This window comes from Echinops telfairi, unplaced genomic scaffold, assembly GCF_000313985.2.
Source record: "Echinops telfairi isolate 266 unplaced genomic scaffold, ASM31398v2 ScPeMD7_3;HRSCAF=10, whole genome shotgun sequence".
In the NCBI taxonomy this organism is placed as follows: domain Eukaryota; kingdom Metazoa; phylum Chordata; class Mammalia; order Afrosoricida; family Tenrecidae; genus Echinops; species Echinops telfairi.
Window position 1 is genome coordinate 31215693 of NW_022103899.1, and position 23705 is coordinate 31239397.

At 43.7% G+C, this 23705-nt stretch overlaps 1 protein-coding gene across 1 annotated transcript in view; it reads left to right on the forward strand.

Moving 5' to 3' along the window:
- Positions 1-23705, forward strand: part of PARD3B (par-3 family cell polarity regulator beta) — a 1175277-nt gene that overhangs the window by 672411 nt on the left and 479161 nt on the right. Inside the window, exons 12-14 of the mRNA XM_045296697.1 lie at positions 9936-10106; positions 15005-15137; positions 20934-21033. Coding sequence (XP_045152632.1) covers positions 9936-10106; positions 15005-15137; positions 20934-21033 — 404 coding nt within the window. The remainder of the gene's footprint in view (positions 1-9935; positions 10107-15004; positions 15138-20933; positions 21034-23705) is intronic.

A 23705-nucleotide genomic window follows, 5' to 3' on the forward strand; every position in this document is an offset into this window, starting at 1 on the left:
CAGAGAAACAGAACTATGTCTTGATGATCGTTTTGAAGACATTAGGTAGCTGGTCTTCTTTGGTAATCTTTGCAAATTCAAAGATTGGTAGCTTTTTCATGGCTTTCTTTTGACATACTGTTTGAATGGAATATCCTACAGGAAAAAATACATTTTACATCTACTGACTTTGCTCATTTAAACGTCATTTTCTACCTAAAAACAAAAATGTAATATTAATACAATACATATATCTAACTGGAAGAGTGATTTAGATGAAAACAACACACTGTAGGCAAGATGACAGTCCCCATGGAGTGTATGACACTGTTTCCAAGTGATCTTTTTCACTTGAGTACTCTGATGTTGGGGGCAGAATATGTCCCATAGGAACTTTGAAATACAGAGTAGAATTTTCAATGGAGCGGCAATCGTTGCTAAAGAAAAATATGTCATAGAGCAGGTAAGTTCTTTAAGGGATCTTTGCTAGAAATAAATGAATTTTAAAATCCTTGTTATTCTCTAGAAAATTAATTAGCCAGCCTTGTGCCTAATACAAAGTACTTGATGATGATGAAATTTAATGAAAGAAAAATGCCTGACATAGCTAATTGCAAATGCATGCACTCAGAATATGAAATAGACATAATTTAAGTAATTCGATTCTCATGTGCCTGGGAAACTGGTCCACTCTCACTGAAAGATGCAGAATTTTATCATCTAGACCATTTAGTGCTGGGTAGAAAAGTGAATTTCAGCTAATGTCAGCGATGCCAATATTGACAAAGGACTCCAGGGTGATTTATTGGCAAGTTCACGCTGCAGAGATACTTCCAGCCCTCCGTGTGTGGGGCGTGATGCTTGTGCTTGGGTTTCGGCATCAGTAAGATGGAACTTTCAGCAGCAGCCAAGCTACTTAACAGTGGTCCAGTCAAGTTCCCAGGGTGAGCACTTTCCACCTGCCTCCCTGCTGGTATCTATAAATCATGTGGCAGATCTATAATTAATGAATTCAAAGGGAGATAAAAGGGACAGCTTTTTAAGGAGCACTAATGTTAAATGATTTGGTCAACTCTCTATTTTTTCTTAAAATTGATCATGCTTCCTACCAGTGGAAGAAGCGTGAGTATAATGACCCCCAGCCAGTGTCTCTCAGAGGCTGCTAGATGTCTGACCCGAGGACTGCATGCCCCGGGAACGTCAATCGCCCGTGGAAACTCCTCACCACAAATTTTATCATGCCACTGATTTTTAACCAATCCCTTTCTTAAAATAAAAAGAAAAAAACCTGCAAAGGTTAGTAGTTGCTAATTCATATAATAAGAGTTGTGAATCTTGGCAGCAGTAACTGTTTTATAAAGGACAGGCTTTCGTGCAACTTTGACAGTCTCACCAGGCCCACTATATCATTGCTTTCCTTGCCGATCCTTATCATTTGACCCTTTCATTTCGTGCAAGGGGAAACAAACAGGAGGTAACTCCAGCCGCTGAATATAATTTTGGAATTCTACATGGTTGTTGAGGTCTATTTTGGACTCCCTGATTATCTCAGTGGGCTTGCAGAAATAGGCATCTGTTTTGCTCAGCAAAAGGAAAGTTATCATTGACAAAAGTTGATCCACCATTATGGGCGGGCTTTGGCGCTGAAAATGGCACCGCTGTCCTGATAGGCTGCCTCCATTGTCGCTGTGGGTATTAGAAAGTGTCCCCATCTGCTGAGTTCACACGTGGGTCAAAGACTTGTTCCAGCAACTCTGCGTTGGGCCCACTTTTCTAGTGACCTCATTTCCAGTAATCTCAGCAAAAAAAACGAGAACGGCTCATACGGCTAAAGAGGAAAGAAAGGAAGCAAAAAAGAAAACAACAAACAAAAACATCACCCAAGAAAGCCACGGCTTTCACAGAGCAGTCATCGTTTTAATATGTGTAAGCAGGCTCTGAGGTTCTCATTTGTTTGTGAACCATTTATGAATTATGCCTTTAAAACACATTGCACATCAATTTTCTAGGCCAAAGTAGATGAAAAGGGAAGAATGCGGCAGGAGCTGGGCAGCGATCTTAGGAGAGTGACCTAGAAGAGGAGGGCACTGGAGAAAGGCAGGCGGGGAATGGGATTCCCACCTAGAGACCAGCGAATACTTGTGAGGAGCCTGGGGCAGGGTGTCTGACGTCATTCTGCCAGTAGACGCTGCAAGATGAAGTCAAGAGTAGAGGTGGCAAGATGTTTATGTATGCCCTTTGTTTCAAATGGCGTTGCTTATATGCTGGGAAAAGAGCCCTAGTGATAGAGTGGACTGGGCCCTTGGCTGACCCCTGAGTCTAGCAGCTCCAGCCTGCCAGCCACGGCCCAGAAGCAAGACGGGATGGGCTGCTCCCCGCGTGATTTATAGCCTTTTACGGCCTCAGAAACCCTAGAGGAGCCCTGTCCATTGGAATCAATTTGAAGGCAGTAAATTACGTACAGGGTTGCTTCGAAAATGTATGGAAAGATTTCATTATCTGTATGTTCCAGTTTTCCATGAATCCTTTGAAGTCTCCTTGTATGTTTTGATGTTTTTAAAAAGGACCCTTCCGTTATCCAGAAACCCCAGCTCTGGAGAGTCAGTGAGTAAATAGAATGTCGCAGAGATGTCACCGATTTGCGACAGACAAATGACCTGAGACGCCGAAGAGGGCAGGGGACCTGGATAAACAAAATTTAAATTGTGTAACAGCTGAGCAAGTGGACATGCGGTCAGTCCATAGAAAGTAACCAAGCTTACTTTTAGAAACGTAAATCTTCCCTGACCATATGCAGGCATATCCAGACCAGTGTACCATGAACCAGTTTCTCCCTGTTAGAGTTTGTAAGTGAAACAATTTATACGTTGTAAGCAAAATTTAGAGTCAGGGCACCTGAGCAAAAGAGTTAAGTAACTCAGTGCAGCAAGTACTTCTTGAACTTCAATGGGATTTCAGAAACTAAATGATAAACTAAAAACTTAAAATGACTTTATAATAAATGAAAATATGCACCAACTCTACTGAGTAAGTGCTACAAGAGAAAAATATGAAAAGACCATGGGTGGTGAGATGTTGGAGCAGTTAATTGTGTCTGTGGGTGAGAGGTGTCTGGAAGCAAAGCCAGTTGCTGAGTCTAGCTTTGAAGGATAAGTAGCTATTCAACAGGTTCACAGTAATCCAAACGATATTGGGGGTGGAGAGATTATTGAAGTATCGTTCAATAATGTGCTAGGTTCAGATGTGTTAGGACCACCGATGTAAACATCTTGCTAGCATAGATACTCCTTAAAGGAATTTATGTGATTCTCTGCTTATCAACATTTCTCCCTCCTTTTTAGACTAAGTTGTGTGTTAAAATCATGGTTCGTTCTTTCCCCTTCATTGCCTTTGTTTTAAAAATGTAGTAAAATTGTTTCAATCTGGATGCAAAATTATTTTCCAGGGTAGATTTTTTGTTTTGCTTTTGCTTTGCAAAACGATGGTAGACAAATATAGTTATGGGATTATGTAAGGCCTCCAGGAGGATTTGTTGAAGACAAACTCTGTCTTCTATCAGGTACCACCTTGCCTGGAGTCCCACACCACTCCAGGCAAATTCTACTCTTCAATCTAAAGCCAGGCTGTAGAGTTTGTAGTCTAGGTGTTGATAATTTCCCAGGAGGCTTTGGGGAGGGCTCTGTGAGAAACGTACAGTCAGGAGCCAACACATGGTCACGATTAATCCTCTCAACACTGTGGCCTAATGGGGACTAGCCTTGGGCCACAGCCAGGCACCACTGGGAAAGCCAGCCCCTTTCCCATGCTTATCGCACGTTGTGCAGAAGACTGCTCTATGCCTTGCCCCCCCCGCCCCCAGCCCCTGCCCTATGTTCATTAGCATTATAGAAGTAAATGGACATTACAGATAACCGGCCCAGATAGTCGGATGGTGTCAGGCAATGTCACTAATCCTTAGGGCAGAAGTCCTACCCAGGCATCATTACAACTGCAGGAGATGAGCCACGGGGCCACTGGTTGTTATTAGGGGCCAGCAAGTCAGTTCCACTTCTTCATGAGTCTCTATAGAGCAGAACAAAGTACTACCTGGTTATCTCAGAGCCCATAGCTAACGTCTCTGTGTCAGTCCATCTATTTGGGGATATTCCTCTGTTTTGCTGACCCCCTACTAACCAGGATGTTCTTCTTCAGGGACTGATCTCCCCTAAAACCTGTCCCAAGTACATGAGACGAAGTCTCGCCATTCTCCCTTCTAAGGATCGTTCCAGCTGTGCGGACTTTTCTTTTGTCCTCTGGCCGACCATGACATAGTCAATATTCTTTGCCAACACCCTAATTCAGAGGAATCAACTTGTCCCCAGACTTCCTCATTCATTGTCCACGATTTACATGCATATGCTTGAAGACACAAAAGTCATGGGATGATATCAAGAATATCACACATGAAGAAAGCAATTCAAAACACAGGAAAGGAATACAATACCTAGAAAGGTGTCAGAAGGACTTGGAAGCATGCTTCTGAATGCAGAATGGAAGAAGTGGTGACGCTAAAAAGCTACACGGAAATGTTCAAAAGACCACTTGAGATGACAAAGTATTGTAATAAAAAGCACAAAGACCTGAAGTTAGAAAAGAGTATATTCACCATTCCACAGATGGAAAGAACTGAAGAAAAGAAATGCTAGCCTTGACTTGAAATACTGAAGGATTCTGTGGACAAACTGCCGAATGCTGTAGGAAGCATCAAAAGATGAGGAAAGGGCTAGACAGGTGAACTGTACAAAATAGAATTGGCCAATATTCAACAGTTTCAAGAGATCGAAGGGGGTGGGCGGTCCCTGACTCCGACAAAGCATGAAAGTGTATGAAAAGTCCTATGTTTGGGTAAAGCCGTGGATCTCAGTCCAGGGTGAGTTTAACCTCCTGGCGGCATTTACCGAAGTCTGAAGACATGCTTGATGATCATCCCACCTGGGTTGGGAACAGTGGAGCACACCACTAACTTCCAGGGAAGAAGAGAGTCCCTAGAGTCTCCTAAGAATCGTATAGTGTCCATGGCAGGTCCTAGCAGCAAAGGATGATCTAACCCAAACCTGCCTCTCTGGAGGCGTCCTGAGGTCGGTGCTGGTCTCCTGTACTAGATTCTTAAAGGGGTCTGAGATTCCAGGGAGGTTAATAATCATCAGCAAAGCGATTAAGAACGTGGATTCCAGAAAGGCACAGCACTGGTTCATATCTGCTTTTAGAAACATAACACAACAATTCACTTACCTCCCTGAATTTCAAATGATAATTTATGAAACAGGGGTCTTGGTGCCGATTAGGGTTGTCCTAAGGACTCAATTGCCTACTGCACATAAAGTGTTTCATGCAATGGGCTTCCCAGAGAAAAAACATGAAATAAGTACTGTTATTAATAAACATAGTGCTTTTCATCACCACGAGCATGCTGATTGTAGAAACCACATGACATCATGGACCGCAAAGATAAGTACACTTGGCCATGGCTGGAACCTTTGGCTCCAGCCTCAGCCACACCACTTAATTTCTGCAAACCTCCATGTTTACATCTCTTCAGTGATAGTAGTATTTATTTCATGGGGTTCTTTAAAGAAATTAATGGAAGAATGCAGTCTAAATATCTGCTCAAAGCCTAGCATAGGCTAAGTGTTCTGTAAAAGGAAGATGTCGTACTCAAACATCTTGTCTCCTAGTCGATTCCCCTATAGACTGCTTTGGAATCAGGTTAGGTTTAACGAGACTTGAAGTCCCCCCAGGGAAAAGACCTAATTCTTGTACCAGTTTATGTTTGTCTCAAAGTGACTGGGAGGTGTTTCTTTTTATATTTCCTCGTTCTGTTCTCCTTTTGAAAACACTTTTCTTCCTCATTGGAAAGTACCTTTACCCCTTCCTACCTTTGAAAGAGTTTGCTATGGAGAGTTCTAGAGGTGAGGAACATAAGTTAGGGGGTCTTTCTATTTAAGGGTATGAACTGATACAAGGTAGGAAGAAAATGAATATATATATATATATATATTTTTTTTTTTAACCAATTGAACCATGACCCAAGATTTTAATGAAGAGAGTAAGTATCCTAGACTTATAGAGTAACATTCCTAGATTGAATTTACTATGAAAAATCAGTGGGTGGGAATTAATCTTCTCGTGTGTAAGCATTTCCATGAACATGATATTAATATGAAATAAAGGGCTACTTTCTTGCTCATAACGGTTCTAAAGCACAAAGAATATTGCAAGTTTGAGGAATAATTGCTGACCTTGGGTGATGAACGCTTCGTTGTTTTAGTTTCATGTTACACCAGCAAGAGACAAAAAACGTACAGGCGTGTACATATAGCTAGGTACCAAAAAGCACAATCTCTGCCACAGAGTCAATGCCAAATCAGAACGATCCTGTAGGGTGGAACTGCCCCTGAGGGTTTCCGAGACCATAATTCTTTAGGGAAAGAAAAAACCTCATCTTTCTCTCAGAGTAGCGTGGGGGTTTGAACTGCTGACCTTGAAGGTAGCAGTCCATTGCATAACCACTAAGCCACCGGGGCTCCTAAAGCTTGGTAGATGGACTTTTCCCTTTCTCGACCTTGCATCCTTGCTCTGCAATCTCATGGTACAGTCATCTCTTACAGATGAATCTTCTATCATGTCTATAGCTGATGAGGGGACTCCACTTAAATGTGTCTTGAAAGACATGTTTGGATTCAATTTATACCTTCTGGGTTTGAAGGTCTTTCTTAAAATGTCACCCCTTGGAGCCTTAGTCATTGTCATCTCTGTAGAAGATGGAATGGCCTAATGAACAGAATATTGTGGAAGTCAGGACATGAGCGCTTCCATTCCAGCTCTGACCTTAACTAGCCAAGCAAACTCTCATGTGTGTGCAAGTGTCTTCTACTAATAGGTATTCGATAAATCGCTTCTCATCCTCTCAATTTCTCTGAGCCTTATTATTCATCTGTAAGCAGAAGAAGGCAGATAGGATGACCTCTCTGAACCCTTCCAGCTTTAAATCCTATGATTATATTCTAACTGTTAGGACAACATGGTGCTTACTGGCATCACCATTAATGGAATTACCCATCATTTATCTTAGGAAGCAAAAGTGCACACCAACAGCCACAGACCGGCCAAGCCTGAAAACGAAAGTGTGGGTTTTTATCATGCCCACAACTCTCTAGTGACACTTGTGATGAATATGAATGTCTTCTAAAAAAACCTTTTAGTTGCCCTGGGTTGGCTCAGCTTGCCTCTTAGTTTGGAACTTGGATGTAGCAAACATGTTGCAGTGCAATGTAATTTTGCATGCCTGAGATGACGAGCGTACAAACTGAAAATAAGTTTGTATTGAATCGGTGTTACCAAGGGATCGTTCTTCCAGAAATAAAATTAAGATGTTATTCTCATATCTCTTACCTCTCATCTGCCTCTTTACTCTGACGATCTTGTCCCATACTTCACAGACGATCCCTACGCGGTCACCAGGTGGGCTCTCTCTCAGAGTCCATTCTCCATCTCTAGTCATTATTGTTGTTAGGTCTCCTGGAACCCGTTCCGGCTCACAATGACCCCATGCACAACAAAATGGACCGCTGCCAGGCCCTGTGCCACCCTCACAGTTGTTCTTACGTCTGAGCCCATTGCTGCAGCCACTGTGTTGATCCATTTTGCCAAGGCCCTTCCTTTTTCAATCCCCCTCTACTATATCAAGCATGATGCCCCTCTCCAGGGGCTGGTCTCTATTGTTATCCATCAATTCCAGGGTTTATCTTATTATTATTATTGCGGTTAAGGAGTCCTGCAAAGCCTAAGCCTCTACATGTCCTCACCCTAGATCTTATTTCCTATCAACAATACTCAGACCTCGAGCCAACACTTCCTCCTCTTCTGAAGACTCACGTCACTCTCCAGTCAAGCTTAAAACGTATCTAAAGACCCGCCCCACCACCTCCTGTAGATTCAGCCCAATGGTCCTCTTGTTATGTTTTTCCATATTAGAACAGATAATGTCTTGAGCTCTGTCTCACTTCCCAGGACTAAACCATGAAGACTCGTGTTCTTCCACCTTCCTTGTGCGCCTTAATCTTCTTCTTCCTGGGGCCTCACTCAAAATTGGATAACAGACATTAAGAGACTCTGTCCCCACGCCCCCCCCCACACACACCTTTGTTGGCCTTTCCAGTAAATCTCATTTCCAGGCTTGCTCTAAATTAGGGTGAAGGTTAAGTGAAGTGGGGAGACAAGAGGAATGGGTGGGGAGAGGAGGGGCATGCAGCCCATAGAAGCATTCCACTTCGACATGTCATCTCTCGATTTGACACTCCTCAACTGCTGCGCCAGCTCACATTCTTCACCAAGAGGGCTCACGCCCTTGTGTGAGCATCTGCACTGCGATGTAGCCAACACCTTCTGCAGCAGATGCCACAGCAACTCCCTCTGACCATCTGCTGCTGCATTGCTCAGAGTGGATCCACTTGGCCGCAGGATTGCACTCCCGAAGCTGTGTGCTTGGCTTCTATTGTCCACTGGATGGCTGGCTTTCTCATTTCTTAGGCGGCGTTTTTTTCTCCTCCCTTCTGCTTTTTCTCCAGTCCGCTAATTTGGACATGGAGCCCAGATATTTCTCATTGAAAAAGCGATCTATATGCCTCGGCTGTTGCAGTAGGGTGCTACTACAGTCTAGGGATCACCAACACCAGCGGGGAGTTTGGCCAAAGAGTCCGTCGCCAGGAAACCCTAACTTGTGTCAGGTTTGCCGCTGACTTCCTTCAGTGGCTTCTGGCAAGTCATATGACCTGCCATCCATGGTCTCCGTTTCCTTCTCTGGCGGCCACTGGAGAGAGTTCACAGAGCGATGCATACTCTGGAACGGTCCGTGTCCGTGCACGTCCACTCTTACTTCTGCTGGGGGCCCCGGTGGCAGCAGAGTCCTAACAATCCCATTGCCACCTGTCTCTCAGAGCAAGAACCTTGTCCTGAGTGTCAAATAGATCCTGGGCGTGGACTCAGTCTGACTGTCCTTGTTGACCATCTTCCCAGGATGCCTGGGGAGGAAATGCTCTACAGCCCTACCCTTCATGTTCTTCTGTAGGCAGAGCTGACAACCCAGTTTCCGAGCTCGTGCTTAGACTCAGTTTGTGAGAGATGTGGACTGGAGGTGGCAAGTGCCAAGTACTTTCGATCGGAGTTCTGCCCATCTCTAAGATGCCAGGCTCCTTGGGCTTGGTGATATGAGGTGTTGTTTCCCGAAGATGTTCCTCAGGCAGAGCCTCCCAATACACACCCCCTTTGTCAACTGTTTCTGCCAGGAGACCCCAGAGCCAATGGGTCGTTCCCTGCCCCTCTCTCCGTTCCTTTGCAGACTCGCTACTGCCTGGTTGTGGTAAAGAAAAGTGCCTGAGAGGGTGAAGATGTTTCCCCCCTCAGCACTCCTCAATAGTGCTAGCAATTATATGTAGGAGCCACACGAGTACTGTCAGGCAAGCTACATGGAAGCATAAAATCTCTGCCCCCAAATGCAAACTCGATTTTAAGGACTATGATCACCTGCCTGAACAGCACTCTTCCCTGGAACCAGCACTGTTGTTTGCACCAGAGCAAATGGGAGCTTAGCAAAGTAGATTAGATTGGCAGGCTGGCCAAAGATTGAGGGAAGAGGCATTAGGCAAATGTCTAGATTTTTGCAGCTCTGGACTCAAGGGTTTTTCAAAAGTACCTTTCACACCATCCCTGACAGTGAGCATTTGTGACTTGCTTGAGAAGCCCCGGAACCTTCTGCTGCTGCTGGAAAGATATCATTCCTCATCGCAATATGTTCTCGTGGGGCTGGTGGTGGGGCTCCTTCTCTTTTCCTTTTAAAACTTGAACTTTGCCGTGAAACAGCCTCATGCCATCACCAAGCTGCTCTCTGTTGACGATTGTTTTCCTCTCCTCTGTCTTAGGACGGCCGTCTGCGAGTGAATGACCAGCTGATTGCAGTGAATGGGGAATCTCTTTTGGGAAAGTCCAACCACGAAGCGATGGAAACACTTAGGCGATCGATGTCCATGGAAGGAAACATACGAGGGATGATCCAGTTGGTGATTCTGAGGAGGCCGGAGAGACCCGCAGAGGTGATGTAACCCTGATTTCCCTCAGCAAGATGTCCACCTGGGCACTGAGTCTGTAAACACCCATCACTAAGGTTGCGCGAGGGTCCTACTGATCTTGTGATTCAGAAACTAGGCTCCAGAAGATGGATTTATGTGAGGAACAGGTGTTGCCAATTTTAAGTAGATATGGACTATATCAAAATGTGCATATAAAGTAAGTCATTTATCAAATGGAATTGTTTCTCCCAGTTATTTTGTTGATGTCATTTTAAATTTTTCCGCACATAAATTCCTAGAGAGCTGGACTTATTCATAAACAGCTTTGTTGCCTTTGGTTAATGTGTCCATGCTTCTGGAAGTGCTTAATCAAATGTATACATTGTTTAATGTTTAATGCAAAGTTCATTATAATGCAGTCAACTGTAGCTGCTCCTCCATAATCCACGCATGGGTAGTGGAGAGCTGGTGTCCGGCCCGCTGACATGTGACCCATTCCGCCAGCTGCTGCTTTATGTTATTAAAGAAACGGGGTCTGAGTTTTGAAATCTTTAATGATGGTTTTGGGGGGATATTTTAAATGTAAGGAATAGTGCGCTCATACATGAAAGGAAGCATAAAAAATCCCTAACTATTAATAGCCCTATATCTTTCACTTATACGTGGAATTGTTCTATATTCCTAAAATTTTTATCTGATTTCTGAAGGATGATTACAAAATATTCATAATATTTATTTCAGGTGAAGATGAGAAGATCAAGTGAGTGTAAAGAAAAAGTTTGGCAAAACGCATATTATACAAAGATATTCGCAAGGAAAAAAATGCTTGCGTAATGCAGCATGATAAAACTTCAGATGCAATCATATGACATACACACTAAGACAAACTCTTTTCTTTAATGCAGACATTACATGAAGCAACAGTGAAGGTTGTGAAAACCTAGAGTGCTGGAGTTTTGACTTAGCCAGTGTGGGTTGTGTCCATTCTGCTTCGTGGTGACTGGCCAAGCATTCGAATCGCACCTCGTAAGAGAGAGCTGGCCCCAGGCCTTCCTTCCCTCGCACCTGTGAGGGCCTCCACCTTCTCACCTTTGGGTCACCAGCCAAGCGTGATCGGATGCCTACCATCCTTTGGAGGGTTGTCATTTGTTGGGCTAAAATGTCAGGTTTGCCTTCTCTTGTCATGTAACCACATACACACACACAGAGTTGGGTTTTCAATACTCACAGGTGGCAGGGACGTTTGTCTGTTCGTTAATGTATCTGTTTAGGCTGACTCTCTTTACCGAACAGGATGTCCTTTTCTCAAGGACTGGTCTTTCCTGTGAGCAAGTCCAAAGTAGGTCAACTGAAGTGTCGCCAGCCTCGTTCCTAAGGGCATTCTAGCTGTGCTCTTCACAGTACATAGAGACAACAGATCCCTTCTGAATGCATCATTAAACGTTGAAGCTGAGACCTGCCTCATCCGAGAGGGTAAACATCAGTGGAGGAATTATAAGCTACGCTTCATTTTGTTATATTAGCACCTATCGGAAGGAAGGAACTGTACCTTTAGAATCATCTATACATAACCTTGTGGATGTTAAATAAATGTAAATTGGCCAATTACTGGAGACTATATATAACAATGGAATGTAGTTTTCAACATTTGCTTCTGCTTAAGTGACAGAGCGTCTGCCATGAATATTTAATGGGCTTTACTTAAGCACATAGCTGCAAAGCCCTGATTTATTGCTCCCTACCTGGGGAGAATGGGTGCCAGTCTAGTGGAAATTTCACTCGAGTCCCAAGACTCCACACTTGCTTCTGGGCTTGGAATTTGGGATGTGAAAAGTAACCTGTGTGCCCCTGACACTCCCTTTTCTGCATCTGCATCTTGGACCACCCTTAAGAGTTCACTGAACGGAAACATCTCGGCTAATAGAAAAGTCCAGGCCTCATGGAAACCACAGCTCTACACGACTGCACCGGTGCAGATAACAAAGGGGAAAACAAGAAAACAAAACAAAACAAAAACAAAAAACGAGCTTGCTCCTCCTGTCCTCCTCCCTCATTTCATTTCTCCCGAGGTCTGATGGACTTTGGTACATCCATTGGGACATTTTATGGTTGCATTCTCGTTACTGTAGGGATGTTTACTTGAATTATCTCATCCTGGAATAGAGTGACAATTGCTCTGTCACAAGAAACTTCTAAACGTTCACTTCTTTGCCTTGCCTCAGAAGTGTCATGTTAGTCTAGTTCACTAGAGGATCAATCAGGAATATGAAATGGGGCACAAAGCAATTTTTATGAGCGCATTTAAACAAGATCCACTTTGACTTTCCCTAATATTTACATGCTTTCCATGGGGGCCGGGCAGGCACTTGACTCTCAGCTATTGAGAATCTCTTTGGTACCCATGAAGATTAAAGAGCATTTTCTTCTTATACAGACAGAAGCTTAACATGCAGCTTATCTTTATTAAAATGGGGCCGGGGCGGGGACTCTGCAGCGTTGGATCTCCCAAATCTGTGTTGCACTGTGGCAAAGCATATGTCGTGTGCTCATGTTTGGGGCGTATTCTCTTGTGGAAGAGCAGTCACCCTTAAGTACGATAAAAATAAAAGCCCTCAGAACCTGGAAAGTGCCCCTCAGACTTCCAGGCAAATCAATTTGTTCAGTTTGGCAAGGATACCAAAAAATGGTTACTTGAACATTATATTGATATGAAAAATTGAAGAAGCTACTTAAGAAAAGCCAAAAAAAATTTTTTCCACATTACCCAGATGTACAAGATACGTAAACAGTTTTGATGAGGACCTTGTGAGGAATACATAATGAGCCTTTGATTGAATCAGAATCATTTTAAACAGAAACATTTTTTTTTCTCTTCAAAGGATGAGCTTGAGGTTCAATTGTAATTCCATTTGAGACTAGAGACTCAGTATTAAAAAAAAAAATGGGTTATGACCTGGTTTGTTTTTTCCCCCCTTCTTCTCTCCCTTCCCCAAAACATGTCCCTCCCTGCTGCAGCTCCTGCTGTAGCAGAATATGTTTAAAAATCCATTATATTTTTTATTGGTTGGGACACTAATGGAGGGCTCCCTGACAGCTCTATTTTACAAGCTGAATACTTTAATTAGGCTGCTTACTGATCGGTTGTTGGGATATTGATTGTGTCATTTATCAAAGATCTGGGAAAGCAGAATTTGTTGTTGTTGTTGTTGTTGTTGTTAACACAAAGCACAGGACTATGCAAAGCAAGTCCTACTTTCCTGCCTACCCGGACTCCAGTTTTTATTTCAGAAAAGTAGTGGTTTACCTCTGAACTAGGCTTCCTCTGGTTGGCAATATACAGGCCATGGGTGTAGAGAGAGTATTCTAAGCCTTGACACAAAGCCAAAAGGACCCTTAGCTGCTGAAAAACACCCTAACGATTAAGAACGTATAAATCGAATGTTTAACTAACAGGACACTGAGTTTTTGTAACTAAAAGGGTATATCCAATGCATTGATGTCAGTCTGGGGAGTCAGTCTACCTGAGTCAGTCTGGGGAGACTAGAGAAGCAAAATTCAGAAACACTCATTTTATGAGAGCTTTATATAAAGGGTAATTGTACATTAAGCATCCCAACCCAGTCCAGTCCAAACCCATACGTCCAACATTGATCTACAAAGTCCTCCTCCATCTCACAAAACATATGCAATGATGCCGACTGCAGGAGGAAAGCTGAATCAGTGAATGTGTAAGCATCTCAGCGCTGGCAGAGGTCTCCACAGGGCTGCTCCAGCACCCAGGGCTGCATCAGGGTAGGTCCATGTGGCTTCTCCTCAGGGATGTCTTGCAGGAAAGTGAGCCTTGCCAGCTGAAACAGGGAACTGGCTAAGGCAGCTGCACCCTGGTCCAACCATCACAAATCAAGAGACCTGAGAACAAGAAAGGCAAGGCTCACCGGGCCATTTATCCCTCTGCCCTTCAGTTAACCCCACATGTGTTCATTGGCCAGGTTGACACAAGAAACCATAACTATCACAGTATCCAATGCATTCATCACAAGGAGAGTCATTTGTGCGTCATCTCGGTGTTTCTGGGTGTGGCCTTCCCCAGTCACAAATGACCCAAGGTAGCAGCCTTGCAGTGACGTCCAAATGGACACCTCCTTGAATTCAGATCAGGAGACAAGCAAGAGTAAAACCCAGCTCTCTGTGCCTGGGTTCTCGAGAAAAAACAGCTAGATATGATCATCCTGCATGGAACACCTCTTCAACACCTGTGGAGCATGGCTGAGGAGGGTGTGATTTTAGAGACAGCAATTTAAAGTAAACCGTGAAATTGTATGCAGACTGTCAGAATACAATTAGGAGGGAAGAAGGAGGCCTTAGGGGAAGCACTGGGTAGGGATGCGGCTGGCTGTACCTGTTGCCCAGAAGAGCCAGTGTCTGCAGGGGACACCGGCATGGCACTGCCTGGCCAAACTGCTTGGGTTCTGACTTGTCTTTGAGCCCCTGCACTTAGTAACCAAGACAGACAGAAAGCAGCAGCGCAGCCATCTGGTTGGCAGCGAAGCCCCTTGGCATTTGGTGTCTTCTTGAGGTGCCGCTGCCACAGGCTGCCCCCCAGATGGCAGAACATGTGAAAGAAGCCAGTTAGTTGTCAGTGGAGAAAGAATGACAAAGTTAAGCTCCTTTGTGCCGGGTGTCCTCATTCCCAATCTTTAGGACCCCGTTGTCAGGCTTGTTTTATTTTTTTTCAATTTCTGATTCAAAGATGTTTAACCAATAGGGCCATTTTGATTTTTCACAGATGCAGACTTATGTGCAATAGATTCTTGAAATCATCTCTTCATAAAACACATCATGTATTAGCTCTGCTTCAATTGACCAAGCAGGAACATTCTTTTTTGAAAAAAGTGAATGTGATTTTCATTTCCATCCCATAGGAGGTCGCAGAATGTGGGGCGTTTTCCAAGCCATGCCTTGAGAACTGTCAAAACCCTGTAGCCACCTCCAGGAGAAATGAAAATAGCTCCCTGCGTCCATTTGGCACTTCCAGTCCACAAGACAAATGGCAAGGTAAGAGCCTGTGCATCCCCTCCACTGCAAATGGAGTGTGAACGCACAAAAGCATCTTTTTATTAAAAGCAGTGCAACAACACAGAAGAGGAAGGGGGGGGGGACGGAATAAGAAGCAGTTAATTAGACTAAGTGCAGACTTTGTTAGTCTGAGCCATGAACATTGAGAGCGAGGTGGGAGAGCTGACTCAGAAGTTGTGAATCAGATTCCTGGCACCACCCCCAGCAAAAGTGACAGTTTCTGCTTGCTGCCCCAAACAGAGGGTGCGTGGAAAACAAAACAAACCAAAGATGGCACACCGCTGTTTTTCCTGAAGCTCTTTTCATAATGGACGTTGCCAAATATAAACAACTGTTCCACTTTAAAACTATAGGCACTAAACCATAAAATGGCCAGAACATGACTGAGAGATTTTTGCTGGACTCTCACATGAGCGTGGCAAATACCATGAACTGAGAAGGTGGGAATGTTCATGGTTTTTGACTGGCTACACTGACTTTCCCTTATTTTCTGGTCTGGATCGAACTTCTTGTAAAGCTGTAGAGGCATAAAACCTGGGATCGTTTCCCATGTTTTGTTTTCTTTATTTCCAGAAATGTTTCTACATATCACCCAGAAAATGGTTTCATTTTTCTTTATTGCTTTTTAAAAAAATACTTAACTTTTTTATTATAAAAGTAATATATATATTCATTGTAGGAAATTTAAAGGAAGGCAATGTGAAGAAAATGAAACATGACTTTTGCCTAGGAGCCTGGTGGAGTAGTGAGTTGGTTATACATTGAGGTACTAACCACAATGTCAACAGTTCAAAACCACCAGCAGCCCCGAGAGAGGAAGATGAAGATTTCTACTCCCGCATAGACAATTTTATCCTCAAGCCTATAAGGTCACCATAAGTTAAAATCCACTTGATAGCAGTGAGTTTGGGTCTTTTTTTTTTTTGGTTAGTGCTTTTACCTATCAAAGATACTCATCAATAATGTTTCAATGTATCTTTCTAGTCCTTTCCTTATACAAATAAATGTGTGTTCTGTGAGATTGGAAATGCACTGTATATATTGCTCATGAAACCATTTTTAATTGATAGCACATTAAAACTTCTTACTATGTAATTTTTATTCTATAAAATCACTTCCAATAGACATACAATTTTCTATTGAAGGTATTAGAGATTATGTAGCAAATTCCTTGCCTTTTAGATTAAGAAGATGTTGCCAACATTTTATTCCCTGGGGGCAGATCCTACTCTGTGATTACTCCAGCACAACAAATTTGGAGATGTGGGGTTGTTCTAACTCTAAATCAGCTAGTCATAACCAGTATTATCTTTCCCCTCCATATCTCTCTATTTTAGCAACAATTATTGCTATTTATTGAGAAAGTAATTCTATTAAAAATTATGCGATGCCATTTGCACACATACTAGAAGTGGGTAGTGATGTTATTCCCATTGCCTGGATGAAGAAATAGAGGTCAGGGAGAGCAAATCATGTACTCAAGGCCTTATACTTGATATCTACTGAGCCTGAATCCATTCATGTGTCTCTGTCTAGAATTCGCCTGCTAAACCACATCCTGAGTCAATCCTGGGAAATTATTGAAACCTGTTCACTTTATATGGAGACTCTCCATTGTTAAAAGCTGACTTATATGTAGATTAAGCAATGCACGGTATATTTCTCTCCTATTCCTAATGAAATTAGTTCTTTGGACAGAACTAAATCTCCCCCTGAGACCTGAAGTCATGGTAGCAAGCATGGAGGGAAGAAAAAGCACGCTTTCTAAAGAACAGCAGGGTATCTCACTCTCATGTCTCTACTAGATGATCAGAAGCATTGGCATCGGTATTAAAATATCTGGCCTTTATGTAAATTGATTGGCATTTAATTCTCAAGCAGCATGTGGTCCAGCGACAATCCCAGCTCAGGGATTTATTCCTAATCACACTAGTGACTCCCCTGGGAACATTGGGCCAGCGACTGCCTACCTTGCTGCATTTTTTAATACCTGGAAAACATTGAAGCCGTGATAAAGGTGACATGTTTTAAAGGCACATCGAAATCCTCAAGGAAATGAGGCAATGCCTCCAGAAGGGAGAGCCAAGGCTAAGACAATGAACTTCGGCAGCTAGTGCAACATAAAGTGTAAGGATACACCCAGGACTTTATTTGCAACTTCAGTGTATTATTTGTGTCTCTGCTGATAACCTGTGGTCACCAGGGGCCACAGACCACTAGCTGGAGAGTTGGTCTGTTCTCTCCCTCCTCCATGGACACAGACCCTGGCAGGCAGGACTCCTCTGTGCCAATGGGCGGAAAGTGCCATGTGAATCAGTTCTTTCTAGGGTTCTCCTTCATTCCCTCCCTCATCTCAGTTTTCTAAGTTAAACCCATTGCCGATTGATCACAAGGCTACGCATGTGTTCATGTCCTAACGTTGCTGACAGGTCACGATTCATTCCCTTTTGCACTTACATTCGTTTATGCGGTTTGTAAGCCTGAGTGCAGTAGAGATCTTTCTAGGAACCAGCTGCACGGCGTAGTTTTGTCTTGATATAGCAAAAGTGTTAACACGGAAAATCCAATTCTTTCAAGAACTTAAATCTCCTAAGCAGCCCAACACATGACCAGAGATGAAGTTATCTTTTCTAAATAAGCCTGTGGATAGAGACACAAAGAAGTAAGGTCAGAATTTTAAAATGTGGTGCTATAGAAAAAGTACCATGATCATTCCTTTTTTTTTTTTGGTAATAGCAATGGCTTTTCATTGACTTTGAAGAGTCCGAGTTTCAGAGTGCCACTGAGATCCGGCCAGATGACACCTGGGTGAGTGTCACTCACCGTTACCTGTTCTTCAAGGACCTCCGACATAAAGCGGTATCAACCAGACAACATGTAATGTTTAGTCAGGAAAGGAACTTATGGCCAAACAAAAAACATTGACCTTTTCTTCCCCTTCCCCCTTTTCTTTGTTTTGTATATTTAAAAATCCAATGTTGATGTGCCATGTTCTATCTATTTTTGTAGTAATAGTGCATACCACCCACAGTGCCCAAGATATATATGTCTGTGTGTGTGTATTTAATTTCTGTCAAGCTGTTACACAGAAAAGGCAATTTTGGAAATAACATTTATAGAAACCATAATGCCAGAAGACCCACATTTGTGTTGGAGAATTGCTAGCAATGCTGCCATAGAGGAAGTCTGGTGCCCCACAACGGTATTGAGGACCGGGGTCGTGTCTCAGGGGGGTTGCTATAAAATCCAATTCAGCATCTGAATGGGAACGAAGCACACCAACACTGTATTTTCTGAAGAATCTCGATAGGACATCAAACCCTGGGCCAAGTGACAGCCTCATAGTAGTTTATTATGACTCCTCATGTTTGGCTCCCAGCTTCCTTCTCGGCTCTTCTTTACTTTCCCACCCAGTCAGCCTAGGTCATTTCAGCCCCTACCACCACCCACCCCCTGCCCACCTACCCCCCAGGACAGCCCCCACCAAGGACTTCATACCCAGCCCAAATCAAGTGTTTCATTTTGTGACTAATACCTAGTTCCACAAGATCCATGTTCCTTGGGGTCCTTTGAAAAGGCTTAGAGTACTCTAATTCTTCTTAATGCTTATCCTCGCGGGAGCCAGTGTGGACCTGCCCCTCACCTGCATGGAGGGCACTGCCTCTGGGGCAGTGGTCAGTGATTGGATTGTTCTTTTTCTGTTGACTAATCATTATTGAACACCCTCAATGGGCAGGGTCCACTCTGGGGGATGCAAAGGTGAACCGATGCCATGCCGGTCTTCACTAACAGTCTGGAAAGGGCTCCCCAGTGACATGTGAAGCTCTGCCAGCCATGGGGTCTGTGTCCTCGTCAGTCGATCCTGTGGCCTCATAGTGCAACAGCAGCCAGGGGCCATGGCTGCGTTCCAACAAAACTCTTTTACAAAAGCAGATGGTAAACTGGCTTAGGTCTGAGGCCTTAAGTGGTTGACCTTTTGTCTCACCATTCTTGACCCTTCCTTTCTCACCTGGCCCTGAGAAACAAAGCAACAACATCCAAGACAGTGACTAAAAGCAAGGCCATTTGGCCAACAAAGGAATCCAGACTGAAGGGTCAACTGTCAACATGCACGGGCATCAGAGGAATGCCCATCAGGAAGACTATACCTTATACCCCCAGTGGAAAAAAGAGATCTTCGTTGTAGGAGAGAAAAGCTCTAAGTTTCATACTGATGCAGGGCTCAAAAAGGCTGATTAGATCCCAAGGAGGGATGCCCAACACTGTTTAAAACCACACCAATAACACTCATCGAGCAAGCTCCCTTGTCCTCTACAGCAACCACCACTCTAAAACAGTGCATAGATTTTGTATGTCGAGGCAGGTAGCACTGAAGTTAGTGACGATCATAAAGCTTGCATAGCTAGAGAAGAGGAAGTGGACGAAGGAAGAGGAGAAGAGAGAGAGAAAGTGACCAAACCTCTAACCAATGGCCATCGCTTCAGCTCACCCCTAGGCTGACCCTAGACATGTCAGGGTAGCATAATGCTCTGGCCAGGTCTTTTAGTGGCGGATGATATCTGGAGGAGATCAGCCGGTTTTTCTTCCAAAGTCCTTCTGGGTGCATTCCGACTCCCGACCTGTGGTGTGGCAACCAAGCTTGCTAACCATGTGCACCTCTCAGCGAGTCCTGTTCCATCGGCAGGGTGTGTGTGTGTGTGTGTGTGTGTGTGAAGTTGAAGTGTGTTTGAGCAAACACATGATATGGCCCCATCTGTGACCATGTGTGTAGTGAGGAAGTTGAGAATAGAGAAGCTAGAGCCAACAGAAAGGATGCTGCCTGAATGTGTCCCTGTCCGACATGGAGAGCTGCCTCTAGGACTTTCCAAGATTGCCACTTCTTCCTTCCAAGATGGCAAGCCTCCTCTTTCTCCTGAAGTGCAGCTGATGGTTTCAAACTGCTGGCCTTGTGGTTGGCAGCGCTCAGCGTAATCCACCCGCACCAGGGCTCCTCTTGATATTTAATTAGCACTTTGTATTTGTCCATCCCTGCGTGAGGATCTCATTTTAACCTTGCAGTCCTCAATGCAGTATCTGCTTCTTGGATGAAGCAACCGGGTCTGAGTAAAGGTGTGCAGCTTGCCCGCGTACGCATCGATAGACGCCTGCATGGGGAACACAGCGATCTTGTTCCCGAAGCCTTACTTAGCACCCCAATGACTCTTACTCATTGGCGTGGCTTGCCTGGCCCCATTCCCAGGATTTCCATGACAGCACAGTTGAGAAAAAAAGGAGGAAAGGAAAAATGTCCCTGTCACTGTGTCTAAATGGGGAATGGACACCTTGAAATTGAAGATTTTTTGGAAAATAATTTTGTCATCGAGGCAGACGCTTAAATCACCAAGTAATCCAGAGATTTCACTGTGGAGTCTCATTTACAGAAATGTTAAGCGGTCAAAGAGGTGGCTTCCTGGCGTTCCCCCAAGTCACAAGTAATGAATACGTGTCAGTCCCACACAGGTGGGAAAACAAGGTCAAGATGCAGCGAGCTGACCTGCCAGAGGTCGCCAGCAGGTCAGGGCACCAGTGTGAACATCACCCCGCAGGCCTGGCTTTCCCCCCAAGGTTTGCATCTGCTTTCCTAGAGTGGCTTCCATCCCATTAGAAGTCTGTCTTCCGTCTAGGCTACCTTGTTAGCATGCGCGCCAGGACGGTCCGTGAGATAGGCTGACACGAAACCAGGCGCTGAGAGTTTCCGCCGCGGTTTACTACAGATCCCTTGTGCTTTGTTTATAGAGCGATTGCTTCACGGGGAGAGATGGACCGAGAGTGAAGTCCCACCTTCTCCACCGCCACATCCCAATCTGGAATTGGGCCTTGAAGACTACAGCCACAGGTATCAATACAATGACGGACCATCACTGTAACCTGTTAGAGGATTGTCTTTTTTCCGAGGGGAACCAGGAACTTTATTTTCACCTGCCGTCTTAGGTGGAAATCTCAGGAACTTTATTTTCACCTGCCGTCTTAGGTGGAAATCTCACGATGCCCATAACTCCTTTCCAGTGAAGATGCTGCCACGAATAGATTAGATTTGCTGATGTTTTGCATCTTGGAATTTGCTTGGATTCATCTTTTATATTTAAAATACATAAGAAATTTTTGCATTTTCTTTTATGAGTATGACAACTTGGAAGAGTGGTGTTCAAAGAAATGTTATAGGGGAAGCTAGAAACAAAACTGAGAAAACATAAAGGTCAGGGATTGCCCCCCCCCTTTTTTTTTTGTAATGGACATACCCTATAGGTATTTTACAAACACATGTACCAAGAAAGTTAATGGAACCTCAAAATCAAAGTAACACCATATATAATTGAAAATATTGAAAAGGGGATCCGATTTTATATTCATTCTGTAATAGAAAGTTTAAAAAAATCAATAATATTTAGAATCACACAAGCATGAGGGAGTGAGATTTACTAAGCATACACACCATTTGACTAGTGGAATTCATAGATTTTGTTCTTCTGATGAGTTGTAAAAATCATTAAATTGTCCCTTTGCTATTTTCTGTATTTATTATGGCTGCTAAAAATTGTATATTTCATTCCGTTTTGTGTCCCATGATAGTGCTGTGAAATTTCTTCGTTTTTCTTTCAGCAATGCTAGTGTCATTTCTATTATGCTTTTTAAATAAAATCCACTAAAAATAAAGCAACACAAGGATATCACTAACTCTATAGATGGAAGTGTATGTATATTTAGCCATCTCTGATTCTTATATTTTAGAAGTTAATTATTTTACTCAAGCACAATTTCACCAACTAGATTGATTGTCACAATAATGTTCTAGATCAGTGTCTCTGTGAGGTTCTTAAATAAATTGTGAAAAAATAAAATTAAATGAAAAAAAAGAAATTGTGGACATAATTAATATTCCTTTGTTCTCATTTTCTGCTTCTGTCCTGTGTATCAAAATGGACAGTTCAATGGCATTCAAAAAATATCCATTTAAAAAAATAATTATATTGATCCTACTTTCTTGATTATGCTTTGCATATTTACAAAGCCATTGGGACTGTATAAAGATGAATCAGATAGAAACTTTGGCCCCAAGGGACAGGGAGGCTAATGAGTCAAAGTAATCAGATGGTACAATATTTACCAGAATATACTAATAAAACGCTCTGTGCATCTGGGACAAAGGAGATGCTTCCAGATGGTGAAATCGGGAAAAACTGTTATGACAAAAAGTAGCGTTGGGGCTGTTTTAAAGGATAGACAGCAGTTGGACAAAGATAAGACCAGGAAGGATAAGAGTGTCAGAAAGAAAGACCGACAGAGGAAACATGGAGGGGTGGCCAGGGGATAAAGCCCAGAGTGCAAGGATGACAGGTGTCATTGGGTAGACAGTGAGACCTGTGTTGGGGAGGCTAGAGATAGAGGGAAGCTTCTAGATGAGAGATGTAGTGCAGACACAGTGCCGAGATGGAATTACTGGGATTTAGCAATGGCCTTTGGACCACTTTGCTCTGTACCTGCCGAGGATTGCTTCTCTTCCCTACTGAGCCAAGCCCATTCCTCCATGATCATGAAAGAATGCTTCTATTGGTCCTCACTACTGTGGATTTCCATTCTACGGTATGAAGGCGTAACTTCTGTGCTTTTGTTTATCCACCCTTTTCCTCACCAATCCCCTGTGGGTAGTCTTTCGGTCAAACCACTCTACTGGAATTGCTTTCTTAAGGGTCAACAGTAATCTCCTTTCAGTGAAAAATATGGGGTTGGGGGACTTTTTCCTTCTTCTCTTCTCAACTGCACTTGCTGACTACTCATCCATTCCAAATTCTTGATGGAGCTCTGACCCAGATGCTGGATTAGGAAGTACCCCTGCCTTCCAGAAAGGCATTGCCCTGTGAAAGGGAATGGTGCCTGGATAATTCGGATCCATCACGCTACGCATCAGATACAGCATATCATGGGATCCCAGAGCAGTGAGCCAGCCATTCTTCCCCCGATGCATAAGGAAGGATTTGTAGAAGTCAGATGTGCAATGTTTCTTGGAGAATGGAAAAGAACTTTCTGGGAAAAGGATGAAGGGGGAAGGCATGGCATTTTCCTTGTGGGTAAAGCCTAGGCTGGTGGGGAGAGAATGGCAGGAAGTGCCCTGACTACCATGCTGGGTGAGCAGCAGGCTGTTCCAGAGAGCAGTGGTTGAGCATGAAGATTTCAAGCCCGGAAGTGACCATACCAGGCTGAGAGAATTCCCTCTGTGGAAGGAGAAGTGGATGGGCACTAGCAAGAGCAGAGAAGGGCACAAATGGAGAAGCAGCGTGGCTGGAAAGGCGGGGACAGAGCCAAAAGGCAGTTTTAAGATGCAAGGAACAAGTCAGAACACCATGAATTTCTCTCCCTCCTGGGATTCTGTGACCTACACTCTCCTGCAAGCTGCTGTGTTGCTAGGTGACCAGCAGCAGCGGGGTTTGGATGTGTGAAACTTGGGATGGGAGAAGGATTGAAAGGGAGCCAGGAGGGGTGAGCACAGACAACCGTGCTGTCTTTCAAAAG